Here is a 22,194-nt window from a genome sequence, read left to right on the forward strand (position 1 = left end):
GTGTCACTGTTCATTGTTGGGCTGTTGTTCGTTGCTTTCTTTGTTATGACGCGTAATAATAAGGGTTCCTTAGGGTCATCTCCTTTTCCTGGGGTTGTTTCCCGACAAAGAATTTTATGTTGTGGGCTTACCCGATATTTTACCGAATAGGGGATAGATTCTCGACAACATTCCCCTAGATTCAACAGTACTCAGGGTTCATGACGTGATTTGATTTGATTTGATTTGAATATATTTAACGTCTACTGGAATCACTAAGATCAAACGACGCCGGATTGGTTACCGGACAGAATTAACCCTCTGCAGGGCTGACCACAGATTTTGGGCGAGAGAAGCTCGTGTGCTCCCAAGCAAGCTTGTTACTCGTCTTCCATCTGTAGTCGTCAGAAACAAAAAAAAAAAAGAAAAAAGAAAAAAAGAAAGAAGACAAGAAGAGACAGAACTAGAACAGATCCCAAAACACAACAAGAAAGAAGAAGTAAGCAAAAGCCGTGAACTTCACCCTCTCGTGAACACTAAACAAATCCTAACGCCCCTCCTCCCTCCGTGCTAGCCCGTCCCCTGTCATGTGTCTACTCGACACGCCCTCCATTTAGGGTCTAATTTTTCCGCTAGGTACTTACAGGACCTATCCTCTCTGAGGAGTTTCTTTACGAACCTCCCCGCCAGTCTCGTGGCGTTGCCTATGCACTCCCATGGGTGACTGAAATCCTTCGGTTTGCCACAGTTTGGCACTTGGCACTTTGTCTCGGCGTCCTGATGGTTGAACCTGGTGTGGTACTCCTCAAAGTCGCCGTGTTTGGAGCGCGCCGCCAAGATTCTCGCGACGGTGCCTCGGTTCAGCCCTCTCATCCAGTCCAGCTTGTATGGCCTTGGGATTCCCAGCGCCCCTCCAAGGTGGTCGGTGTTTGGGCAGTTGTCTCTCATCCAGTCCTTGAAGTCGGCCCTGAATGCATCGTTCTTCCAGCGTCTCGCCGCCGCCAGAGACATCGTCCTCTCGGGAACCAGCAGATCCGAACTCTTGCATCCCGATTTGGCCAGCTGGTCCACTGCTTCGTTCCCTGGGACTTCGCAGTGCCCCGGGACCCAGTGTACCCTGCCGACCGGCTTGTCCAGCGAGAGGCACTCCGTTCCGCCTTCCCACTTTGCAAGGATGCGCCAGATCTCGTCGACCTCGAGTTGGGAAGTGCCTGGCTTCCTCATTCGCTTGCTGATGCGCTTCGCTACTCCCAGGTTGCCCACGCACAGATTCAGACCCTCTGCTTGTGGTGGGGCAACTTCTGCTGCGATCCTGGCTGCTCTGAGGGCTGCGATCGCTTCCGCGTCCGCCACTTCCCTGTATTTCCCGCATGCCCCGGAGCCTTGCGCCAGGGTCTTCTAGGCATTGGGTGAAGCCAAGTTTGCTTAGGCAGTTTGCTATCTTGCTGCGTCATGCATAGGGTGCCTGCTTGAGGCTGTACAAAGCCTTATTCAGCTTCCACACTATTCCACTATTGTGGAGTGACAGCGGTCGGATCAGGTGAACGACTTCCCGCAGCTCAGCTTGTGCAAATGCGTTCGTTGCGTCTATCTTGTGGCATTCTAGGTTCATTGCGCATACAATGGCAAAGAAGATTCTGGTGGTTGCGGGACGAGGGGTTGGAGCATATGTTTCATGGAAGTCTATGCCCTGTATTTGTCTGAATCCTTGTGCCACCTGTCTGACTGGTCGTCGGCACTCGGTTTGATCTTGAAAACAAACTTCGTGGTCACCAGTTTCATACCTTTCTGGTATGGTACCTCTGTCCATGTGCCAAATTCGTGTAAGGGTTTGATTTCTTTTTGTGTGGCTTCTCGCCACTCGTGCCCATTCAGTGGGTGGTTTACGGCTTCCTCGTATGTTTTCGGCTCGCGTTCGGATGGCGTCGTCATCATGGCTCGGATCCTTTTGGCCAGGGGGTGTCTGCCTGGACTGTTGTTGTCATGGGTTCTTCCAGTGCGCTTTCGTCCGTGGGTTGCTCCGGTCTCTGCGCCCAGTACCTCTTCGCTTTGCATGGCGATCTGTTTTTCGTTGGTCTCCCAACTTGTGTCTTTGTTCGTGACTTCCAGCGCGTGGTTGTCGTTTTCTTGGCAAGCCTCATCTAACATTGGGCCCCTGGGCTTTCCTCGAAAAATTGTAGTGATTCGGTAACGAATTCTTTCTTCTGCTTTATGTCCCAACACATGTACCTTCCAGTGACTTTCTCATCGATTACAAGCAGGATACCCTCTCTGCCCCGGGCCTCCATCTTGTTCTTCTGTTGTGTGTTTAGGTTCTTGTCATTCACGTTGTGGAAGATGATTTTGCATCCCCATCTGTGAATGTGGGTGGTGTTCGGCGAAACGCTGAAGAATAGTTCGAAGGGAGACTTTGCCTTTGTGATGCTTGCTCTGTTTGCTACATAGCAATCCAACGCGGTACTATGGGGCCACCAGGACTTGAGCAAAACGCCAAGTCGGCAGGGCGTGCGTTCACAGGTTATGAAAAGGACGCCACCGACAACCATGCACTGGTATTACCGCGCAATATCCAGCTCCCGCTAAAGAAGCACGGCTACGTATCGATGGATCTTTGCACCCCTGAGGGAAAATTTGAACGGTGGACGGTTTCCAAGTCGTTCAGTAAGACGGCATACCGCGATGCACGGAAGATTCGTTGGGGTGATTTGTGGGCACTCAGAGCCAAGACTCGCACTGAAAACCGAGTCCGTATGGGTCGTGGCGATGTCATCAAGGATGGCGGTGTCAAGGGCCGTCAGGCCCGTGCAGATGAGACGCGCAGTAGCTCAAAGCGGCCCGAAGTGGTGAATCTGCAGATGAACGCACTGGGCAAAGCAGTGCCGATGCAAAAGCCCATGAAGGGATACCACCATACCAAGGGTGGCCGCCACATGGCCAAGGCCCAGGCAAGCAAGGGCATTAGAGAGGTAGAGCGAGAGCTGGACCGGGTGCTGCATGATGGGGCAGTTAAGACAGATATGTCAAAGCAAAAAGAAGAGGCTGCTGTGGAGCAGGGGGTGCAGCAGGAGCACGGAGCGAGGGGGTCGGGGAATCGCGGGGAGTAGGGCAAGATGGGATGGAGGAAGCAGCTAATTAATTGCATGGTTATGAAAGACATATTTTGTACATTAAGAAGGTCATCAACGGACACAAGGGGAAAATCTGATTAGATATTTCTAATACTATGCAGAAGCAACGCTGTTCTAGGTCTACTGGAAGCAAACAATAGCGGCAAATAAAAAATGAGTAGAAACAGCAGTAGAAACAAGGCCAAGAGGCAATAAATATACAATAATGACGTCAGACCAGACCTCACATGCCCAGACATACCCGCGATCGCTGGACCAAAAAGTCCTCATAGAAGCCAACCCACAGCCTTTGCGCCGTGCAGTCAACCATAGTGCCACCCTTCTCCACGCACTTTGGCTGGAACGTCAAAGTCTGTGCTCGTGTGGGCCTTGTCCACGGCTTGGGCATAGGCCAGTCGGAGAAGTGCAGGTACTTAGCCTCGTTGTAGACCAGCATTGGATCCCACGGCTCTAGCACGGCATCATCAGATGGTATGTTGTCTGCATTGCTCAGATATCGCGCGTGCTCAGCAGTGGAGAGAATACCAAACTCACGGGTGAGCAGGTCGTATGGCCGGTGTGGAAGGATGAGGGCAGTCTGGCGGTACAGGTTGTTGATGATTTCCATGTCATAATCCGAATCGTGGGCACCGTCAATGGCCTGGCTGACGCGGGCGAACTCCTCAGCTGACGGCCGGATCAGCAGCATTTGCGAAGAGAGCACGTCCTCTCCAGGCCGCAGCCAGTATGCTAGTGGTGCGGCAACAGTTGCTGGCGGGGCAAAAAAGAGCTCGTCGAGGTTTTGCAGCACCATGCCGTCCGAATCAACGGATAGCACGCGGTCGTAAGCTGTTAGATTAAAGGAAAAGAGCTTGGAGTACGAAGCGGCCCATGTGGCTATAGCACGGGTTAGCTAAAGGATCACTTGAGGGCCAAGCACGATGGCGCAGGGAGTGCTGCGCATTATCGGGTTATTAAATTGGACTGTTAGTGCTAGAGAGTCTACTCACAGTCTGACACGGCTCGACGAATGACCTTGATGGGGTGTAGCTTTACGCCATACTCGTCACGAGCTTTGACAATGAGCTTCTCCTGATTGGATTCAGGGTTTTTGATGTTGATGGGGGCATAATCCTCCGGGTATAAAAGTACCAAATCAGCTTTAGTATTGAGCTTCCGTAATGAGTCAAAGACCATCAAGGAGTTACAGAGATAGTCGAGGTTAGTTGCATATTGCACAACAGCAAAGCGGCTCCAGTCCGCGCCTTCAGGGATCACTGGATTGGACCAGGCCGGGACCCTAAGAGGGTCGGTGGGCGGGTCAACGTCGGGCGGGGTGGAGACTGATCCGGGAACGGGACTATCATGTGTTGGTTCTTCTTGACGCGCCGGTTCCATCAATAGACTACCGAATTTGTAGTCATATGTTAGTGAGGTCAGACACAGAAATGTCAGTACGAATAAAAATAGCATCAGCAACACATGGCCACGACGGGTGGAAACCAGGGTACGGAAGAGCAACCGGCAGCGGGAAGCCATGTCCTGCCATGCATACGAGGACAGCATTTGCTCTTGATTGTTAGATAATGTGATGTGATGTGTTGTTTATGATTAGCAATGTTGTTAAGTTGCCTACCCAGCGAGAGAGTGGCTACCCGCCAATATATAAAGCTTCAGCCTAAGCTACCGAGCAGCCCACTCATATTACAGGCCGTATAGCACAGACACGGATTATGATTCAAGGGTCAAGGAGGCAAGTTTGAAGCAGGGGTAAGGGGAAACCAAAAGCCCTTGATCTTAGCCAACTAAAACAAACGTACTAGCGAAACTAATCTAATAATCCGGGGGTAATGTGAGAAAAGAGAGTCAGCATCTATTCCATCCCCAAATCCCGACTGATTGAAAGCTATAACGAATGCGGCATTCAATGGCAGGCCTATATGACGTTGTGTTGTGTGTTACGTTATCACGTGATGATGGCACATATTCCCTTAACTTCATATCACATTTCTGATACCCCCAAAATGTATCTAAATATAAAATTTACCTACAATTCCTTGCAGTTCTGAAACTCACTGTGCTTGTATTCCTCCGCTTATCCGTTCCGCAGATCAGTCCGGCCCCGCTTTTCCCGCTTGTCTTAGACCTTATACACCGTTTGGAAGCCGCAAGAGACACGAGGGCGGGATGTCAGAACTCTAATGGAGACAACCTTCTCCAAGCGGAACGTCACCTCTAAGGCGGGGGCACACCATCAAGACGGACCCAACCCAAAGTAGCTTGGACCAGAGAACCCAAAGCTCGCACAAGTCACACTCCTGTCCATTACAGTACTTCAGAGCAACACCGCCCTCCCTCTACCCCTCTACTACACACTTTCCTCTTTGTCATAGCTCTCTCTGCCTCTCCCTCTTGCTGTATAATACGACATCCTATCTTGGTTCCTCGCTCCCTCCCAAGTGTTCCCCATAATTCTACCAGCCAAGCCACACCTCACAGACAATTCACAAGCCCCTAAACAAGACTTCACGGCGGCCTCCAATCTAGTATATCAGTCCCGCAAAGTCCCCCAGTTCAAGCAAAAACAAAATATAAAGCCCTTCTCCTCTCGCCGCCTAATCATGGTCTGCACCTTGCAAGCTTGTCATCGCCTGTGGGCTGACTAATCGACATGATAACCCTACCCCTAACCCTAGCTCGCCGCCCCCGATAAGATAAGACCTCCTGACTCGTTGCTGCATGCAGTACAACGGGGTGGCTATCTCTCACTACCGAGCTTTTGGTTATTGTCTGCAGCCCGGCCTCTTCATCTACTCTGCAGACGCCATTCTACACGCTCTGTCGCTCCTACGATGTCCAGCAACAACAAGAACAGCAACAATAACAACAACTGCCTCGTCTTTATACGAGTGCCTAGACCACGAGCCGACTTTGTAGACCCACCGCCAGTAAGCCTATGGCGCTACTTCTGCAAAAACATTGACGTCACTTGCTAACTCGAGGCTCCCCGTTTGTGTTTAGTATGAATGGGATTCTACCAAGGACAATGCTCTGTGGAATATCCTCACAACAAGGGGCGGGAAGGCTGATGTTGACTGTAAGTTTACGCTTGAACCCTTGAGTTAAAGCAAGCTCCTTCGATGTATTTAACTGACCCACATCCAATGACATCATCATATAGGGAATGAGATGTAAGTATAATAGACACACGTACACACACATACATACACACTTGTATATATGCACATACGCTTGCATTCATATATGCTATATATATATAGCCATGCAAATCCAAATACAGATTCTTGCTAACCAGAATACATATTTAGGGCTGCTCAGTTCAATGTAACTGCTGAGTTTCTTCTTCGCCAGGCGAACTACCTCAATGAGCGCCATGCATCCCACCTAAAGGCCGAAGTGCGCCGCGCTACCAACGCATTGAAAAGTTCGCCATGGCCTGCTACTGGTACTACTGCAGCACCTGCTGCCGATCTTGCTTCCCGGCCTCGTCAGCCTATTGGTGTGCCTTCGCATGTGCGTGACATCTCGGCAACGCCGCCGTTTCCGGGCTCCGGGGTTGCCAGCTTCAACAAACACCCGCCGTCTTTGCGTAATGGCGTTCCCGCCACCCATTCATCTACGCGCCCTGGATCATCAGAAAAGCCCCCCTCCCTAGATCGTGCAGAGCCCCGACGACAATATAGCGACATGCAAGATGCCAAAGACCAAACCTCAGCCTACGCCGTCAACAACTATCCAGATGATCACCACGACGACAATTTCAATGCTACTGGAAACAGCAACAATAACAGAGACCGCGATAACAACGGCGGCTGTGACCATGACGACGACGACGACGACGACGACGACAACGACGACAACGACGACTCATCAAACGCATCATCTAGCCCCGGCCAGTCTCGAATCATCCGACGCCTACCTCTCTACGACACCCTCGAAGACGATAGTGAACCTGCCTTCCATGTCGACCACTCCTCAGAGACAAGCCCTCTTCACAGCCAGACTATGACGTCTACCCTCCGAGGAGAAGCATCAGATCGCCGTGTCAGCAAAACCAACACGGCGTTGTCGAAGCACCATCACAATAAGCACCGCTATCAAATGTCGCAGGCATCTGATTCATCGAACAACAGCTCCTTCGTCGCCCCCATGCCCGGACCAAACAATCAAGGCAGCACGGCTACTCGCTCAGACACGAAGAAGGCAAAGAAGGACCCCCATCATTCGGTTAAGAACAGCAAAGTCAGCTCTAAAAGCAGCGATATGGGCAGCAGCTTTAGCGATCTTGATGGCGAGTCGTTCTCGAGTAAGCTCTCTCCTACTGCCATACAAAAATCTTCATGCATACCTTACTAACCCAAGCTCACTCTCCCTGCCAGATTCCGTCTCAACTTCGGCCATGGCGGATGTCTTGGCTGGTCTGGATATGAGCAGGCTGACCCTTGGTGGTAGCTCAATCAACCGTTTTGTGAATCGGGGATATGGTCAGTAAATTATCGCCAGCGCGACTGGCTTGTCACCATATCATAACTAGATGTCATGGAGGGAAATGAACCGTCCCAATTGCTGGCTATCCAATTTGTTTGCTTCTATGTTTCGGATGACTGTTTAGGATATTACTATCGTTTGTTCGTACTACATTCAATACTGCAATTGCCTTTTTTTTTTCTAGCTTTTTCGATTTTCTCAGCCCAGCTATGCCATCCAACAGCCCCCCTTTGCTGTAGTTTCACTCAACAAATACGGCAATTACTCTGGCTTAAGAATTCAGCTGCGTTTGCATTGCGCCTGCCTTACTTTTCATCTCATGTTTCAGCCACGCAATATTATATGACAGCCCTCCACCACTCAGGTTTTCTTTTCTTCTCTCCCTTCTCTTCTCGCCCTGGCTATCCAACAGCTCTCTTTCTAACTAACTCCATCTGCAACACTTTGACTACGACAACTATCCCCTCTCTTGTTTACCTTGTCTCCACCCCGCTAGTTTCCTCTCGCCATGTTCCGCCGCACGTGGGCAGGCCTCCCGCAGGACCTCATATTTGGTGATACTTTGCCAGAGCTTGGGTGAGTCATCGCCCGCTAGCACCATGAAACAAAATAGAAAATGCGAGGGCAGTTGTTGATGACAGCCACTAGATACTTCATCAACGATATTGACGAGGTTCGCTCACTCGATAATCCCGACAATTACTTCAGATTCCACCTTAGCAAAAACGACCGCATCAATGAACGGCAGCGTTTCCACTTCAATGGTATCTCACGGCAGAGCGCGATATCCCCACTCTCCTTGCTATCCGAGTAGCCTATCAGCACTAACATTTCTCTCCCACTTGCCTCAGGTGCCCTCGAATCTATCATTATCGATCGCCTCCACGGCGAAGGGCTCAAAACTGTTCGTCTCCCTTTGGAAGTAAAATCGCCCAGCCAGCCACATATCCCCATTCTTGTTTCCGAAAATCTAGCACAGCGTCGCCGTGTTGTCCTTTTTCTTGGAGAAAGCACGCAAAGCCTGGGCGTCCTCTCTCACCGCATCATTGGGGGCCGGGGTGGCATTAACGAGGGCTCTCTAGTTTCCCTTGTAAAGAGCCTTGCAAAGCAACAAAGCGCTCCTAATGACAGCAACCCTCCTGGTATTATCATCGCCAATATCGGTGGAAACTGGTGGTGGCCTGAGGGCAAGCGAGCCCTAAGTCCGGCCATGGCTCAGGCCATTCCACTTGCCAGCTCTGTCTTTAACGGTCGGGAATATGATGCGGAGCTCAACGCTGTGCCGCAGCTGGAGACATGGAAAAGACACCTCCACTATCTCATGAACACGGCTGTCCCATCGTTGATTGCCCATGACACCCTCATTGATGTCATCGCGGTCGGAGATGCTGTGGACGGTTTTCTAGAGTACTTGAATGACGAAACTACCTGGGCTTTGAACAAGGATCGACTAAATGCCGGTGCTTTTATGGGCGGGGCATTTTTTACAGACTCCATTAATGTTGGCTTGAGCAACTTTCTAGCACAAGTAAGTATATTATTATTAACACCTATTCTCGGTTATGCAACACCATTACATTAAGCTCCCCCCCCCCCCCCTCCCCTTTGAAATATCAAGACATACTCATACTCATATCCCCTCTTTCCCAGAGGTGTCGGACTTGGGCCGTTCATCAGGCGCCCGTCAACGCTCCTCTACTGGGGCTTACGGGTCATCGTTCCCCTAGTATTACCAACTCCACAGGCTGTCCCGTATACTCCAGCGGGGAACCATATTACAATGAGTGTTCCCTAATTCGAGCCAAGGACTACGTCACTCAGTGGCTATACGAAGTTTCGCAGATGCCTGATTACAAGAACCCTCATCTTAGCGAACTCGCAATCTTCGGTGATAATACGGCCACTGCAGAAAATGACGACGACTGGACAATAGACCACAGTTCTGGGCCTCGCCACATTGAACCTTCCTATCCCGAGCCCGATCTTGCAGAGGATGATTTTCAAGTCATCCGGAACCTTGTGGGCGACTATCGCAATTGGAACAGAGAAAAGCTGCAGGAGACTGATCAAATCATCGAAAGCTCAGGGCAGGAAAAGGATAAGGATGGCAAACAAGGGCTACGAAAGTAAGACCGAAACGGCGATGGCTTTCCAGCGACAAAATTCCAGCAAGGCAGATATGCAAAGCTCAGGAGGGACAAAAAAATAAAAAAAAAAGGTAAAAAAAAATATCCGGGTGTGCGTATGGGCCAGGCAAAAAAAAAAGAAAAAAAAAAAAAAAAAAAGACCCGGTTGAGTGATACGAAATACGCTTTCAGGTGCCTTATACTAGCGCTCATAGTGTCTCCAACCTTGTAATGAGAGAAAGACGAGGGGTAGTGGATCAGAACAGAACAAGTCAGTCTCCTTGCCCATTGTCTTCAGTCGGGGAGCCCAACAGTTAGCGTGTCGCGATGCAGTTCTCTCTCCTTTTTTTTTTTGCTCTTTTCTTGGGGTTTCTGTTCATTCTCGCTCTCTGGTCTGGCTGCTGTCGCTGTTCTCTCTGGGTCTCGCCAAATCTCTTGCTCTCCTTCCCTCTCTCACTGGCTTGCTGTCTGTTAAGCTTTGTGTCTAGCCAGCTTTCTCTTCATGACGATGGTCCAGAGGATGAGCCCAATATGTCACTCATGGCGCCGTTTATTATGTCGTTGATGAATGGCTGGTTTATATTTGCTGAAGAAGCACTCTGATTTGTTGCGCCTTGTGCCGCAGAAACAGTGCCTGGTGCTGTGGACGAGGTGGGGCCATCGCTGCGAGAACGATCAGTTTCGGCCACTGTGGAGAGCTCTTGTAGGAGCTGGTCGCAGCACTCGGGCTCTATGCGAGCAGAGTTAGAGGAGGGATTGGTAGCCATTGTTGGTAGGAAGGAGGATGAGGGGTTGACTAGCGGAAAGAGGGGGGGCAAATATGTGGTGGTGGTTGAATGGTGTTGAATGGTGTTGAAGTGACGAGATGGAAGTGGAGGTGGAGGTGGGCGACGGGCGGGTTATTAAAAGATATGAGACGGGTGTGGTACGGTATGGCTTTAGCTTAAGCTTTGGTTTTGCTTAAAGTACGTATGCTATGAACCTCTCTCTTTTGATTGACGGATGAGAAAAGCGAAGGCTGGCGTGGTCGTGATGGCAAGATGAAGACAGAACAGAACGGGGATAGTATCTAGAGTGTTGTGTAGCAGCAGAGACCGGACAGCTCCCAAACCCATGGGACGAGACTCCCGTGACATTTAAGTAGGTTTCACCGAGGCGCTAGGTTTTGACGTCCGTGTAAGCCAGAACGAGTAGTACGAAAAGTTGTTTACTCGGAGAGATATTCCCCAAGACAGTGCAAGGTAGAGCTATGGCCTTCATCGTCATCACCAACAATAAACGCAAAAAAGAAGGAGAAAAGTGAAAATGAAAAAAAAAAATAAAAAAAGATCAGGCAAGCAAGCCCCCATGTCCATTCCCATGGGCGTCTAAGTTACAATCGTCTAGTAACAGACGTAAAAGAGCCGCACAGGAAGACCAGGATACCGGATGCCCGAGGCGCCCAAGAGCGGGGGAGTGAGAAGTGCGAGGCGGAGGAAGAGGAAGGGTGGAAGAGTGGAAGGGTGGAATAATGGAAGGACAGAAGGGCAGAAGGGTGGAAAAGATAGGGCAGATTGAAATGGGAATGGTGGGAAAGGGGACTAGAGCATCCTGCTACCACCTACTACCGCTATTACTGCTGCTTCGATAGCCCAAGAAGCCACCCTACCCGTGCTCTACGGTACTTCCTGTCAATTGCCTCTCTCTCCTACTCTAAAGCCATTCAGTGACAGGCCTAGAATTTAGAGCCTACGTTAAAGTCTCAAGGCTGCGGTCTACGGGCCCGGGGCGTGTAGAAAGTTGCGGTTTATTATTATTATTTTCCCTCTACTCTCGCTTTTCATCCTGTCGTTCCAAGTTCCCTAGCTTTCTAGTGGCTCTTGTGGTTTTTTGTGCGGGCGCGGCTTAGATTGCCAGTGACAATACTCCGCTTTGCGGGTTTAGTGATGCTGCGGCCGGGCAGAGACGAGCGAGATACAGAGAAAGCGCGCGTGTCAGGGCCACCTCATCCATCGCACCTAATATACAGCCGATCGAGAGCAAAAAAGGACAAGCGGGCGAGCAGCAAAGACGCTCAACGAGAGCGAGAGAGAAACAAACAGCGAGAACGAGACAAAAAAGGAGCGGCAGAGCGGCGGAGTCATGTTCTAATGGGGTCTTGAGCGTGGGGCGGCTTCTCGCTTTCCTTTCGTATTGGGCAGTGTTGTGTTATTTGTTTATTGAATATGCTAATGGTGGCGTATCGTGCAATTGTGTTCTTTTCCAGTCTTCTCTCTGCTGTGTGTGTGGCTCTCTTTCTCTCTCTTTCTTTCTCCTTCTCCGCCTCTGACTCTGTTTTCCCAATTTTCCTTCTTCTCTCGCTATCTCGTTTACATCGTTTACATCGTTCCTCGTGTCGTCCTTGTTGCGGCTTGGCCTGGCTTGCGCGCTAGGGGGGGGGGGGTTGATTAGTGGTTCAAAGAGAGGGGGTGTGCGAATATGTGGGGTATCGGCCGTCGAGGGCAAGGGGGAGGGGTGAGCTAGCCTACAATGGCCTGGCTAGGCGGGGCAAGGTTTGGCGGGGCAATAAGTTGGGTATGCTTAGTGGATTTTGTCTGGCTGTAGCACAAATTGGCATGCTTTCTGCTCTCGCTGCACCGCTATTGGCTCTGCCAGGCCACCTAGCGACATTGCTTTAGCTTGACTTGCCTATGTACTTGGCCTGCCCCTGCTTGCGTTGCTTCTTGCATGGTGGTGAGTGGAGAGACGAAAATTGAAGATCGGTCTCAAGCTCAATTTCCAGTGATGGTGCAACAGCAATCAAATAACGCGGCCTAGTCATAAAATTAGCTTCGGGAGCAAAAAGAGCAGGGAAATGTACGCCTAGACTTAGCTGAACACTCTTGGGAAGAAAGCAATTCTTCTGCCGCCGTCCCACCGGCCTGTCCTGGGTTGGGGTTTCTGGCAAGACTGAAAGATTTTCATTTGCATATTTCATGTTTAACTGCAAGGAGCTAATTGCTCAGCTATTAGCTATTAGTGCTTGTATAGAGCATTGCATCCATATGTCTATAGCCCACACGCCTTAACGAAGACGTGCGTCGGGTGCTCGAGATTTGATTTTTTCACGTAGTCCCAGAAAGCCGTGCCTTTTGCTAGGGGGGGGATAGCCACGCCATCAATAGAGACAGAGGAGAACGAAGAGAGCATTGACAATTAATCAAGTGACAAGTATCAACAAGCACATATGTTCGTCTTCTTTTTCTGAGTGGCTAAGGCTTGCTATCGAGGGGATGGTGTTTGCGGCGCCCGTTCTCTTGTCTTGTCTGTTTCGTCTCTTCTCCCCCGTCACTTGATTGTTGGCCAAGAATAGAAAGAGCCAAAGAAATGTGGAAAAAAAAAATTTATATACACATAAATTTTACCATTAATATGTGTAAATAAGAAGATTAAATTCTTTACATGTGGGGTGGTTTCATGTGTGTGTAGGCAGGAGGCACACATTCGAAGAAAAGTAAGGGTTAAAAGCAGCGAAAACAAACACCCACAAGGGTAGAGAGACAGACAGCAGCCGAGAAGACCAAGTGTTTGTATAAGGTCGGTGGTGTTTCGGCTTTACAACGATCAATGCTCTAGTTGAAAACGGGGGCCTCTTTTCTTGCGCCACTGTGCTGGCATTTACGCTAGGAAAGGCACCAAGAGAGCAGAGAGCCAAGGAACTAGCCCAAGTCTAACTACTGGTCAGTCTAGTGCGAGATGAATCTAGACTCCAAGGTTTGTACACAAAAATGAATATCGGCGGATGTGATTAGTAATAGAGGCAGGACAGGGTCGAGGGGGCGACAGACAGCGCAATCACATGTACGGGGTGTGTCTGAATCACTAACCCCAAGGCGCGCGCCATCACAGCGCGCCCGCAACGCCAACTGGTGTGAGCTTGGGTTGTCCGTCGGAATATATAGAAATAGAGCAGGCAGGATGGCAAACAGACATGCCAGGTGCAAGCAAAAACAAGCGCAGCATAGCACAAAGCACAAGCACAAAGTGAAAGAAGAAAACATGGGCGAAAGAAGAGACGATAAAGAATCATCAAGAGACAAAACTAATTTTAGAGCATTTTTGGTAGATCTTGCCGCTTGGCAGCCATCTAATGCTGGAGATGTTGGGTTCCGGTGGGTCAGTGGTTGTCGGTTTGTTGGTGATCGGGGAGGAGGGAGGGGTAGAGGGGTAGGGAGGGGGTCTTGTTAGTGGCGAGAAACAGAATGTTTAATTTTCTGTTAAGTGGTGAGTTGTATTACTTGCTGGTCTTGTTGAGCCATCCCGGCATTGTGCTGTCGAAAGCCTCGGCAGTCAGCAGGCGTGTATATTGGTGAGTGGCGTATGCGTGTATGTGCGCACAAGTGCTATGTCTTCACCTCATGCTTCTACGGCGCGCCTCTAAGCGTGTCTCCAGCAGTGCCATTGTCTCTCTCTCTCTTATTCTCTATAGCTCAGAGCTCAGTTATGTCTATCTTCATCCAGTAACGCCCCCCCCCACCCCCCTCCATCTTCATTCCCTCTCCTTCCCGCCTCCTCCCCTCATCCATGTCCAAACCTGTCAACCAAAAAAACTCACGCCTGTTTACATAATCATCTCTTTCTCCGCCTCAACCCAAGCCCACATTTTCCGTGGTAGCTCTCTAAGCCACCGGCGAGCTATTTACTCGGATGACAAAGCTCCAACCCAGCGTTGCGCTGGTGCTGGTATCTCTGTGAACCTTTTGATGTGGCTTGATGAGACTCATGAGAATGACCGACCAAAGGCGGGTCGGGCTAGTGAAGTGCGTTTGTTGTCTGCTTGCTTCTCTAGCGGGCCTTATGTCATGTAAGAAACCCGTTGAAAATCTTCATTTCCTCCGACGGGCCCAATTTCCGATTGGCTATAGACCAAAAGGCCGGCCTTATTTGTTCTCTTATGGTAGCATGTATAGAGCAGGATACCAGAGAAGAAAGCCAGAGATAGCATAACCAAGCTCAACAAAGCGCTGCAAACGGGCTGCAATGGCAGGTTACTAGTCCTAGGCATGGACTTCTGGGTGAACCTAGCACATTCGCTTTGGTCGGGTTTCGCTGTGACCGTTGGAAAGCAGTTATCCTTGATTTTTAGCTTGTCCTCATCGACAGTCTTGTCCTTTAGATTGGGCTGTTAGTGGGTCCCTCCATTCCTTTTTTTTTTTCCTTTTTTCTTCCTCATGGCTATGTAGGCTGTGCGGTGCTGGTGAAGTTAGGGTAAGGAGATGCTGCAGAGTCTGGGAAAAAAAAAGGCGTATATTTGAGGTTAATATCGCGATAGGTCTGAGCCATCTTAAGGGTCTAGGGTTTCAGGGAGGTGTTAGATTAGAAAGACACTTCTCAAAGGTCCCCTCAAAGCCCCCTCCGCAGAGCTATATTTATTTAACTTTCTTCATCATGCTGTCCCTTTCTTCTGCTGCTCTGCCTCCTCCTCTCGCCTGTCATTCATGGCCTCTTTCAGCCCTAGAACTGACATTCCAAGGCAATATTAACGTGCATGCAAAGTTCTTGGTTTACCTCCGATGCGCCCTGAACCGTGTCACGGCGAGGATCATTAAACTTGCTGGACCCCTTGACGTATCTTCATTTTACAGAACACGTGATTGCGTGACTTGCGTGGATGCCCCGCTTTTTACTACACGCGTCTGCCTTGTTGGCGGTAGTCCTCTGGCCCTCTGGCCTGCTCTAACTCTCTTCTTGTTGCTTTATTCACCGCTCAGCGCTATTTCGACGAGGGCAGAAAAAATCCGGCGGACATCTTTGGATTATCCCTCTTTTGCACTTTTAGTTGGCACGCCCCCCCCTATACTTTTCTCCTTCACCTATTCCTATTACTACCACACCTACACCTACCTACTCTCGCTCACCTGTCTCTATACAAGCAAAAATATATTAGTTGCTGACCAATCAGCAGTGCTTCCTTTATAATCAACCGACTATGGCTACAAAAAGACCTCACGATGGCTATTTGGATTGTCCAGCCCCAGATCTCCTCACCTCTGATGGCGCTCCTGCTAAATCAATAGCCGCACCATCATCCAAGCGGCTACGGAAGTCCAACACTGCCAGCTCTAAGGCCAGGCAGCACCAGAACGCGTTCATTGATTCCACTTTTGGACAAAAGTACTTCTTCGCCGGCCAGGGCACTCCAACTAGCATACCAAAGGATGATGAGCTGGACTTTGAAGATGACTCAGCCGCAATGGCATACTTGACCTCTGTGCGGTAAGATACAAACCACCCCCCTCCCTTATCCGCATTGTTTGCCATTGTGTCTGCCCTATCCTCTCATATCTCCTGTCTTATCGTTCACCGTTCGCCGCTCACCGTGTGTGTTCCATTTTTGGCTACAAAACTCCCCGACTGCCTATTGAATCGCTGTTATGCATACCTGCTGCCCTAGGGCACTGCTCAGCGCCACCTCTCCATCACCCCACCATATACATCCGTGTACCTTTTGTACCTTTTGTTCCTGGTAACCACGGTTCAAATAGCAACACAATGACAAAAAGACTAATGTGTTTTGTCCCGAGCCCTCTAGACACCAAGCCAGCGGAATTCCCCACCTTCTGGTCGCTCCCAAAATCAAGATAGGCCCCCAATTACCCGCCGGGCTCGTCGGTGGCGATGCAAATGACAGAAGTGAGGCACAATATTGTCCCGAAAATAACAACGATTACGAACACGGTGACCATTGCCACCGAGACGAGGAGTACGGAGGCTACTATGAGGATGGCGCCTATACTGCAGCCCCCAAGGCTGTTCTGGCCGAGGACCAACATGTGGAAATTGACCCTAAGCAGGTCCTCTCTGATGTCTACTACTCCAGTATCCTCGATCGCTTCCATGCCCTACGTGGGGTCCTGCATCGTCCACCCCCAAAGCACCTAGTCGAGGCCCTGCCCAAGACACATGGATACTTCGTTGGGACCTTTGGCCCGCGTAGCTCTACTTTCGTCCTTTGGAATAAGCGCCTACTTGATTTCGATCCGCACCCCGCACAGCTTGCCTCTATGGAGAAGGATGGCGTGCTCCGTATTCTGCGTGTCATCATGGGGGGCAAGTTTCTGCGTCGGGGCCATGACGTACGTGAGCGCACCGCCCGTTGGATCTGGGCCCTTTTGGCCCGCCTGCCTGATGCCGGCCAGATGCAGCACACAGAAATCGCTTGGATCCGAGATCTGGGCCGCCGCGCTGTGCTGATGACTCGCAGTCTGGTTGAAATGGCCGCTCTACGAGACGAACTGGCAAGCAGTACAGATTTCAGTGCGGACTTGGACGTGGATTTAAATACGGATTTAGGAGTTCATAGTCCCGTTGGCGAGTCTGGTGCCAATTTAAACCCACTCGTGGAGATGGAAGTTAACGATAGCGACGAAGTCCTGATTCACAACGCCACTACAGACGAGCGGTCATATTCGGGCCATAGCGATAGCCATACGTCACCGGGAAAAGATTCTACTGAGCGTCTCTGCCCCGCTTCCTCGTCTAGCTCAACCGCTGTCCCGCAGCTAAGCGAACTTGATGGAGAATCTATGGACATGTCTGACGAAGAAGGACAGGTTGTTGAAGACTCCCAAGAAAGGTCAGTGAGTCTAGAGGCCGCAAAATCCCGGCTACTTGCCCGTATTTCCGCCATTGAGCATAGTGATGAGATGGACTACGTTAAAGAGCCGGAAATTCTTGATCACATGGCCATTTCCCCCCTGGCTGATGCAGAAGGCGTCAGCATTTACGAAGCAAACAGGAAGGACGCAGATGATGCTTTGGCCATTGAGAAAGAGCAACGTGCGCGCATCAACATGCGTCATACTCTCAACATGATCCTAACCGTGGTCGGTGAGATTTACGGCCAGCGTGATTTGCTAGAATTCCGGGACCCATTTCCAAGCATTTGAGATGGCCTCCGTTTTCTGTTGGCAATACTGACGTACATACATATTCTTTCCCTACCGCCCATGTTTCTCTTTCTTCGCCTTTATTTTCCCTCTTTGGCTTTTGGCATTTCGTCTTTCTCTTCCCCCTCCCCCCCTCTTTTCTTCTGCCACGTCCCACTCTACATGCAGTGAGCTGCATATAAGCTCTCGTTCAGATACGATGGGATTATAATCGATACTCCTATTAAGTCAGTATGGGAACAAAAAAAAAAACAAAAAGCCCAAGACATAGTCGATCACTAAAGCGCACGTTGCCTGGACTGGTAGTGTGATGCATACAACCAACCATAATTACCCCATGCGCTACTAGTATATCGGTTTCGTCGTTCCTCGGAGAAGGCGAATATTATTAGGCATTGGTTAGGTATGAATGGATAAAGTAAATCTTAACGCCGAAGCAAAATCATGATACAAGAAAAAGAACAAGTACAAGCCGACCTATAATGACAACCAAGAGGAACTGAAGGAACAGATAAGAAAAAAAAAACCCCCCAAGAAAAAAAGCATATACACCACGAATAGACGGCGTTTTTACACGTCCGCCCAGCGCTCAACTCCAGTCACCAATAAGGTTAGACTACCATACCTACCGATGTCTACAGAAACATTCCTATTTCATGGCATCAAGGTCCAGGAAAGTCGCTTCGCCAAAATCCTGAACAATGACCGGCTTCTGGCGAGGCTTGCGAGGCACAGCAATGACTCGGTCAGTGTACACCAAATTGATTGCTGGGCCCCGAAAACGGCTTGCGCCACCAGTACTACTATCGTTTCCTTCGGCTTGGAGCGGAAAACCGTCGTATGAAGCAGCATCGGAACCATCCATTATGCCGTCCGGCTCGAAACAACGCTTCTTGGCGTTTTCTCCTAGCCGAGTCTGGAAGTGGGCATGGGCTTGGATTTGTTCGTCGGAGTCGGAGTCATATGGGTCAATAGTCTCCTGCGAGGATGAAAGACCCGGAATGTCATCCGACTTGTCAGGTTTTCTGCCTTCGAACGACACAGGTTGTGTTGATAGATTACCGATTTTATTCACACCACAGTAGGGTATCAGGCCAGTATGTGGGGGCTGCGTGCTGCAGAGATTTGTGCCATTCTTGTATTCATCGTTTACGCTAGCGCATTTGCCGGCAAAAGATCCGTCGGCCTTTGAATCCTGATTGTTCATTTGCGACTGTGCCCAAGGTTTATATCTGCTGTCTGTGGTCTTGTAGCCTTCGGGAACAGACTTGCGTATGCGCATTCCTACGTTGAGCAGCGATGCCTGTACGGACTCGGGAAGCTTGGGGCCAATACCTGAGCCTCTTCCGCGGGCTTGATGGGAGGATACGGCCGGGGTATTTGCCGTATCAGTGCTAGGGGATTGCACACGCCCAGTAGTTGAGAAGAAGGATGTAATCTCCCGCTGCGAAGGATCCCTTGCAGCACCTGCAAATTGACGCTTTGTTTTTGGCTGGGACATGATGACCAGATAGTGAGTAGTAGGTAGACAGGGTAATATATAATATAGGTAAAAATTAAATGTAAGAGGCAGGAGAAGCAATGAGGTTGAAGAATCAAGGATTGGGCAAACCGCTGACAGGATGGATAGCGGCTTGTCTGCCTAATAATCGCGCGAGTTGTTTATCTGTGTAACAAGACTATCAACCCGCGTGGTATGAAATGATAAAATCCGGATGGCCCTGCACGGTATAGCAGAAATCGGCAAACGCAGTAGAAAGAAGGGAAAATAACGCAGGCTCGAAGATTCTTTTGTCGGATGTCGTACGTTGTACGTTGTACGCTCTTATATCATAGGGCTGAAGCGCTTAAGTCAGGGATGGAAAGACAAAAGAAAGACAGCGTATTTAGAGCTTGCCTGTCTCGTGCAACTAGAAGTAAAGAAGGGGAGAAAGCGGGAAAGTCACAAAAAAAAACGAAATGAAAAAGCATGTCATTCATTAAAAAAGGAAAAAAAAAGAAAAGGGAAAAAAAACGGTTTGCGGCGTTGATAAGTGCTCTCAAGGGGGAGAAGGCCAAATAAAGAGCCCAAAAAATGTGGAGCCGGTAATTTGAACATGATGCATCGGCTGTTTTTGTTGATAGTCTTGTTTATTTACAGACGCAAGCGTCAGCCAATCAGCAAGCTCTTGATACATAAATTTCATCATATTCTGCACCTCGAGCTATTGTATTATTTACCCTTGTGATGGTTTGTTTCATTCTCAAGTTCCTCTGTTTTAACACCTTCCCTCAACCCACTCATGGTCCTTGAGATGAAAAGCTTGCATGAAACTCGTACCAGAATCGCCCGAGGTCTAACAAACTTGGGGTAATCTAGGTCTCCAACTAGAAGTGGGGGGAGTGAGGTAGGTGCATAAGTAAGTAGATATGACAAAACAAGCGGTTGATAACTACTCAAAGATGCTGTCTGCTTAGGGTTTGGTGGGAGTAAGTTTTGCTCGACCACCAAACTCTTGGTGTTGCACACAAGCGTCGTACATGATCACAAACGTGTCCAACCGAATACCAGTCCTAAAAGTCGGTGGCTCTCAAGACCCGCTGTTATTCTGTTCTATGATACTAAACTCCCCTCACATAGACCCATTCTCTTCTATGTAGATTTATAATTTTAGGTCTGGCCTGGGTCATCCTGTCCCAATTCCATGCCCCCCCTCTTCTCGCTCTTTTCCCTTGATTTTTCATATGCACTGGCACAGCGACGAAAGAGACCCAAATGAAACTCCAGGCTAGGAGAGGCTTATTTTGGGCTATGGAAAACGAGTAGATGTCAACACTGCCATAAAAAACATGACACTGGTATTTCCCTTCTTACTAGGCAATGCTGTCAGTGACGCTGGCATGGTTAACATCATCCTTCCATCGATATTGTCCACCTTCATGCCGTAATATCGCACTCGTTACAAAGTCGTAGGAAACAAAAGCTTTCTTATGACGAAAAAAATAGGAGTCATCAAAAGCCGGAGAGGGCTTTCCCTATACCATCGATCGATTTGAGTAGAAAAGATCCAGTGAGATGTGAAAAAAAAGACAAAGAGAGGTAGATTATGTAGAAAGAAAACATGAGCCCAAGCCGATCATTCCATTTTTTTGTTGGTTCTATTGAAACTACCAGCTGAGACGTTTACTTTCTGCGGAAAGAGCAGCCCTCGGTTAATCTGGCCTTACCACCGGTAGGCTGGCACAGAACAGTGGTGCATCCTTGGCAGATGACAACGGTCTGGGCGTGCGAGAAGACGGTGGTGATGGTGAAGCAGCCGGGGCACTTGACGTCCATGAAGAACGAGCGGGGGGCGGGCACAAGGGTCTGCGCAAGGATTTTGTTAATACTCCATCTAGTCTAAATCGTCATAGAGTCCCTCAGGAATGAAAAGGTGCACATCCATCGGATTAAGATTCATGTGCTCAATTCGGTCACATAAATTAACGGCTTTGAAGTCCGCTGTTTTGGGCCGTGGGGGGGTAAAGGCTGTCGTACCTTGAGCTTGTGCTTCTTGGCCTCAGAGGCAGCCGAGGGGTTGAGGAGATCAACAGCGAGAACCTGTCATAGTTAGCAAAGCCGTACAATAAAACGGAGAAAATAACTCGCATGACCCCTCAATCATCATAATCGTCGTAATGCCAGCGTCCGATAGTCAAACAATAGTGTTCGCCTGTTGTCAAGTTCTTGATTCATGCTAAAGTACGCCATTACAGGCTCATCTTAGTCAATGCATTGACCCTTCAGCATCGAACAATGGGAAAAGAATTCGTAGTCCAGAACCAAGAGTTCATCAATCTAACAATACGAGCAAATGTCTCCCCATTTAGATATAGAGGAAATCGGCATGTTATCGTGTCGATATAATAGAACGGCAGCTTCGATTATCCAAGGCTGGCAATGACGTCGTAGACGATGATTTAGAGGTCGTGGCGAGGTCGTGAGGCATCTTTTGCGCTTACCATCTTGTCTTTTTTGTCGAGCGGTTAACTGACGATTTGGATAGAAGGGAAGGGAAATTGATGGAGTCGTAAGAGGTGGATATGACTTCTTTCGCTGCACTCGAAGCAGATTTCGGAGGGCACAAGGCGATGGGATTTGCAGAGAATTGTCAGCGCAAAAATGTGGAGAGGGCAACTCATCCTTTCCCTTTTGCAGCCTAGCCCCACGACTGCAGCCACATTTTGCCAGCTCTAGTGAAAATGTAGGGCTATAGTCACGTGAGAAGACCCCTATGGGCAAAGTTGAGGACGGTTGGGAGCCTCCCAGGAAGTCAGTGGGGCTTCGTCGGTAGATAGTCGCTTAAATACCCCCCTGATAATGACGCAAACAGGATAAGTCTAGATTTTAACGGAATTGTGGAGCAGTCGCGCGCTACAAGCTTATCCTGATGGAGGGGCAGTTATCTACGAGATGTGGCAGCAAGCCTAATGGCCCGGAGCTTACTAGCAAAAAGCTACAGCTCAGTTCGCCTTACTCCCAACATCGCATCGCGTCTTGATGCGTCGTAGCACGCATATTATTTTTCCGCCCCCTACAACACCTAG

General features: G+C 49.5%; 10 protein-coding genes across 10 annotated transcripts; 5 read left to right on the forward strand and 5 right to left on the reverse strand.

Annotated features, from left to right (window-relative positions):
- Positions 1-759: 759 nt before the first annotated feature.
- On the forward strand, positions 760-1,392 carry HOO65_070452 (putative double-stranded RNA/RNA-DNA hybrid binding protein; the record flags this gene model as incomplete). Its single annotated transcript, XM_071001333.1, has 1 exon — positions 760-1,392. One exon carries the CDS (start codon positions 760-762, stop codon positions 1,390-1,392), a length of 633 nt encoding a protein of 210 aa, XP_070857170.1.
- Positions 1,393-1,662: 270 nt separating this feature from the next.
- On the reverse strand, positions 1,663-2,127 carry HOO65_070453 (Retrovirus-related Pol polyprotein from transposon TNT 1-94; the record flags this gene model as incomplete). Its single annotated transcript, XM_071001334.1, has 1 exon — positions 1,663-2,127. One exon carries the CDS (start codon positions 2,125-2,127, stop codon positions 1,663-1,665), a length of 465 nt encoding a protein of 154 aa, XP_070857171.1.
- A 314-nt stretch (positions 2,128-2,441) lies between these two features.
- Positions 2,442-3,083, forward strand: HOO65_070454 (37S ribosomal protein S22 mitochondrial; the record flags this gene model as incomplete). The annotated part of the gene is made up of 1 exon (XM_071001335.1): positions 2,442-3,083. The coding sequence occupies one exon, from the start codon at positions 2,442-2,444 to the stop codon at positions 3,081-3,083; it is 642 nt and encodes a 213-aa protein (XP_070857172.1).
- Positions 3,084-3,330: 247 nt separating this feature from the next.
- HOO65_070455 (Glucose N-acetyltransferase 1) lies at positions 3,331-4,652 on the reverse strand (the record flags this gene model as incomplete). Its single annotated transcript, XM_071005051.1, has 3 exons — positions 3,331-3,983; positions 4,097-4,491; positions 4,642-4,652. The coding sequence occupies 3 exons, from the start codon at positions 4,650-4,652 to the stop codon at positions 3,331-3,333; spliced, it is 1,059 nt and encodes a 352-aa protein (XP_070857173.1).
- Positions 4,653-5,938: 1,286 nt separating this feature from the next.
- Positions 5,939-7,463, forward strand: HOO65_070456 (Autophagy-related protein 29; the record flags this gene model as incomplete). Its single annotated transcript, XM_071005020.1, has 4 exons — positions 5,939-6,034; positions 6,108-6,183; positions 6,268-6,277; positions 6,416-7,463. 4 exons carry the CDS (start codon positions 5,939-5,941, stop codon positions 7,461-7,463), a joined length of 1,230 nt encoding a protein of 409 aa, XP_070857174.1.
- A 640-nt stretch (positions 7,464-8,103) lies between these two features.
- Positions 8,104-9,725, forward strand: HOO65_070457 (Autophagy-related protein 29; the record flags this gene model as incomplete). The annotated part of the gene is made up of 4 exons (XM_071005006.1): positions 8,104-8,171; positions 8,244-8,359; positions 8,447-9,123; positions 9,438-9,725. The coding sequence occupies 4 exons, from the start codon at positions 8,104-8,106 to the stop codon at positions 9,723-9,725; spliced, it is 1,149 nt and encodes a 382-aa protein (XP_070857175.1).
- Positions 9,726-10,221: 496 nt separating this feature from the next.
- On the reverse strand, positions 10,222-10,488 carry HOO65_070458 (uncharacterized protein; the record flags this gene model as incomplete). Its single annotated transcript, XM_071001336.1, has 1 exon — positions 10,222-10,488. The coding sequence occupies one exon, from the start codon at positions 10,486-10,488 to the stop codon at positions 10,222-10,224; it is 267 nt and encodes an 88-aa protein (XP_070857176.1).
- Positions 10,489-15,668: 5,180 nt separating this feature from the next.
- Positions 15,669-17,628, forward strand: HOO65_070459 (uncharacterized protein; the record flags this gene model as incomplete). The annotated part of the gene is made up of 2 exons (XM_071004957.1): positions 15,669-15,955; positions 16,272-17,628. 2 exons carry the CDS (start codon positions 15,669-15,671, stop codon positions 17,626-17,628), a joined length of 1,644 nt encoding a protein of 547 aa, XP_070857177.1.
- Positions 17,629-18,277: 649 nt separating this feature from the next.
- Positions 18,278-19,129, reverse strand: HOO65_070460 (ribonucleotide reductase inhibitor; the record flags this gene model as incomplete). Its single annotated transcript, XM_071001337.1, has 1 exon — positions 18,278-19,129. The coding sequence occupies one exon, from the start codon at positions 19,127-19,129 to the stop codon at positions 18,278-18,280; it is 852 nt and encodes a 283-aa protein (XP_070857178.1).
- Positions 19,130-20,791: 1,662 nt separating this feature from the next.
- HOO65_070461 (40S ribosomal eS27 domain-containing protein) lies at positions 20,792-21,612 on the reverse strand (the record flags this gene model as incomplete). The annotated part of the gene is made up of 3 exons (XM_071005154.1): positions 20,792-21,007; positions 21,146-21,208; positions 21,610-21,612. The coding sequence occupies 3 exons, from the start codon at positions 21,610-21,612 to the stop codon at positions 20,792-20,794; spliced, it is 282 nt and encodes a 93-aa protein (XP_070857179.1).
- Positions 21,613-22,194: the final 582 nt, after the last annotated feature.

This window comes from Ceratocystis lukuohia, assembly GCF_044167205.1.
Source record: "Ceratocystis lukuohia strain C4212 chromosome Unknown Supercontig7_pilon, whole genome shotgun sequence".
Lineage (NCBI taxonomy): Eukaryota > Fungi > Ascomycota > Sordariomycetes > Microascales > Ceratocystidaceae > Ceratocystis > Ceratocystis lukuohia.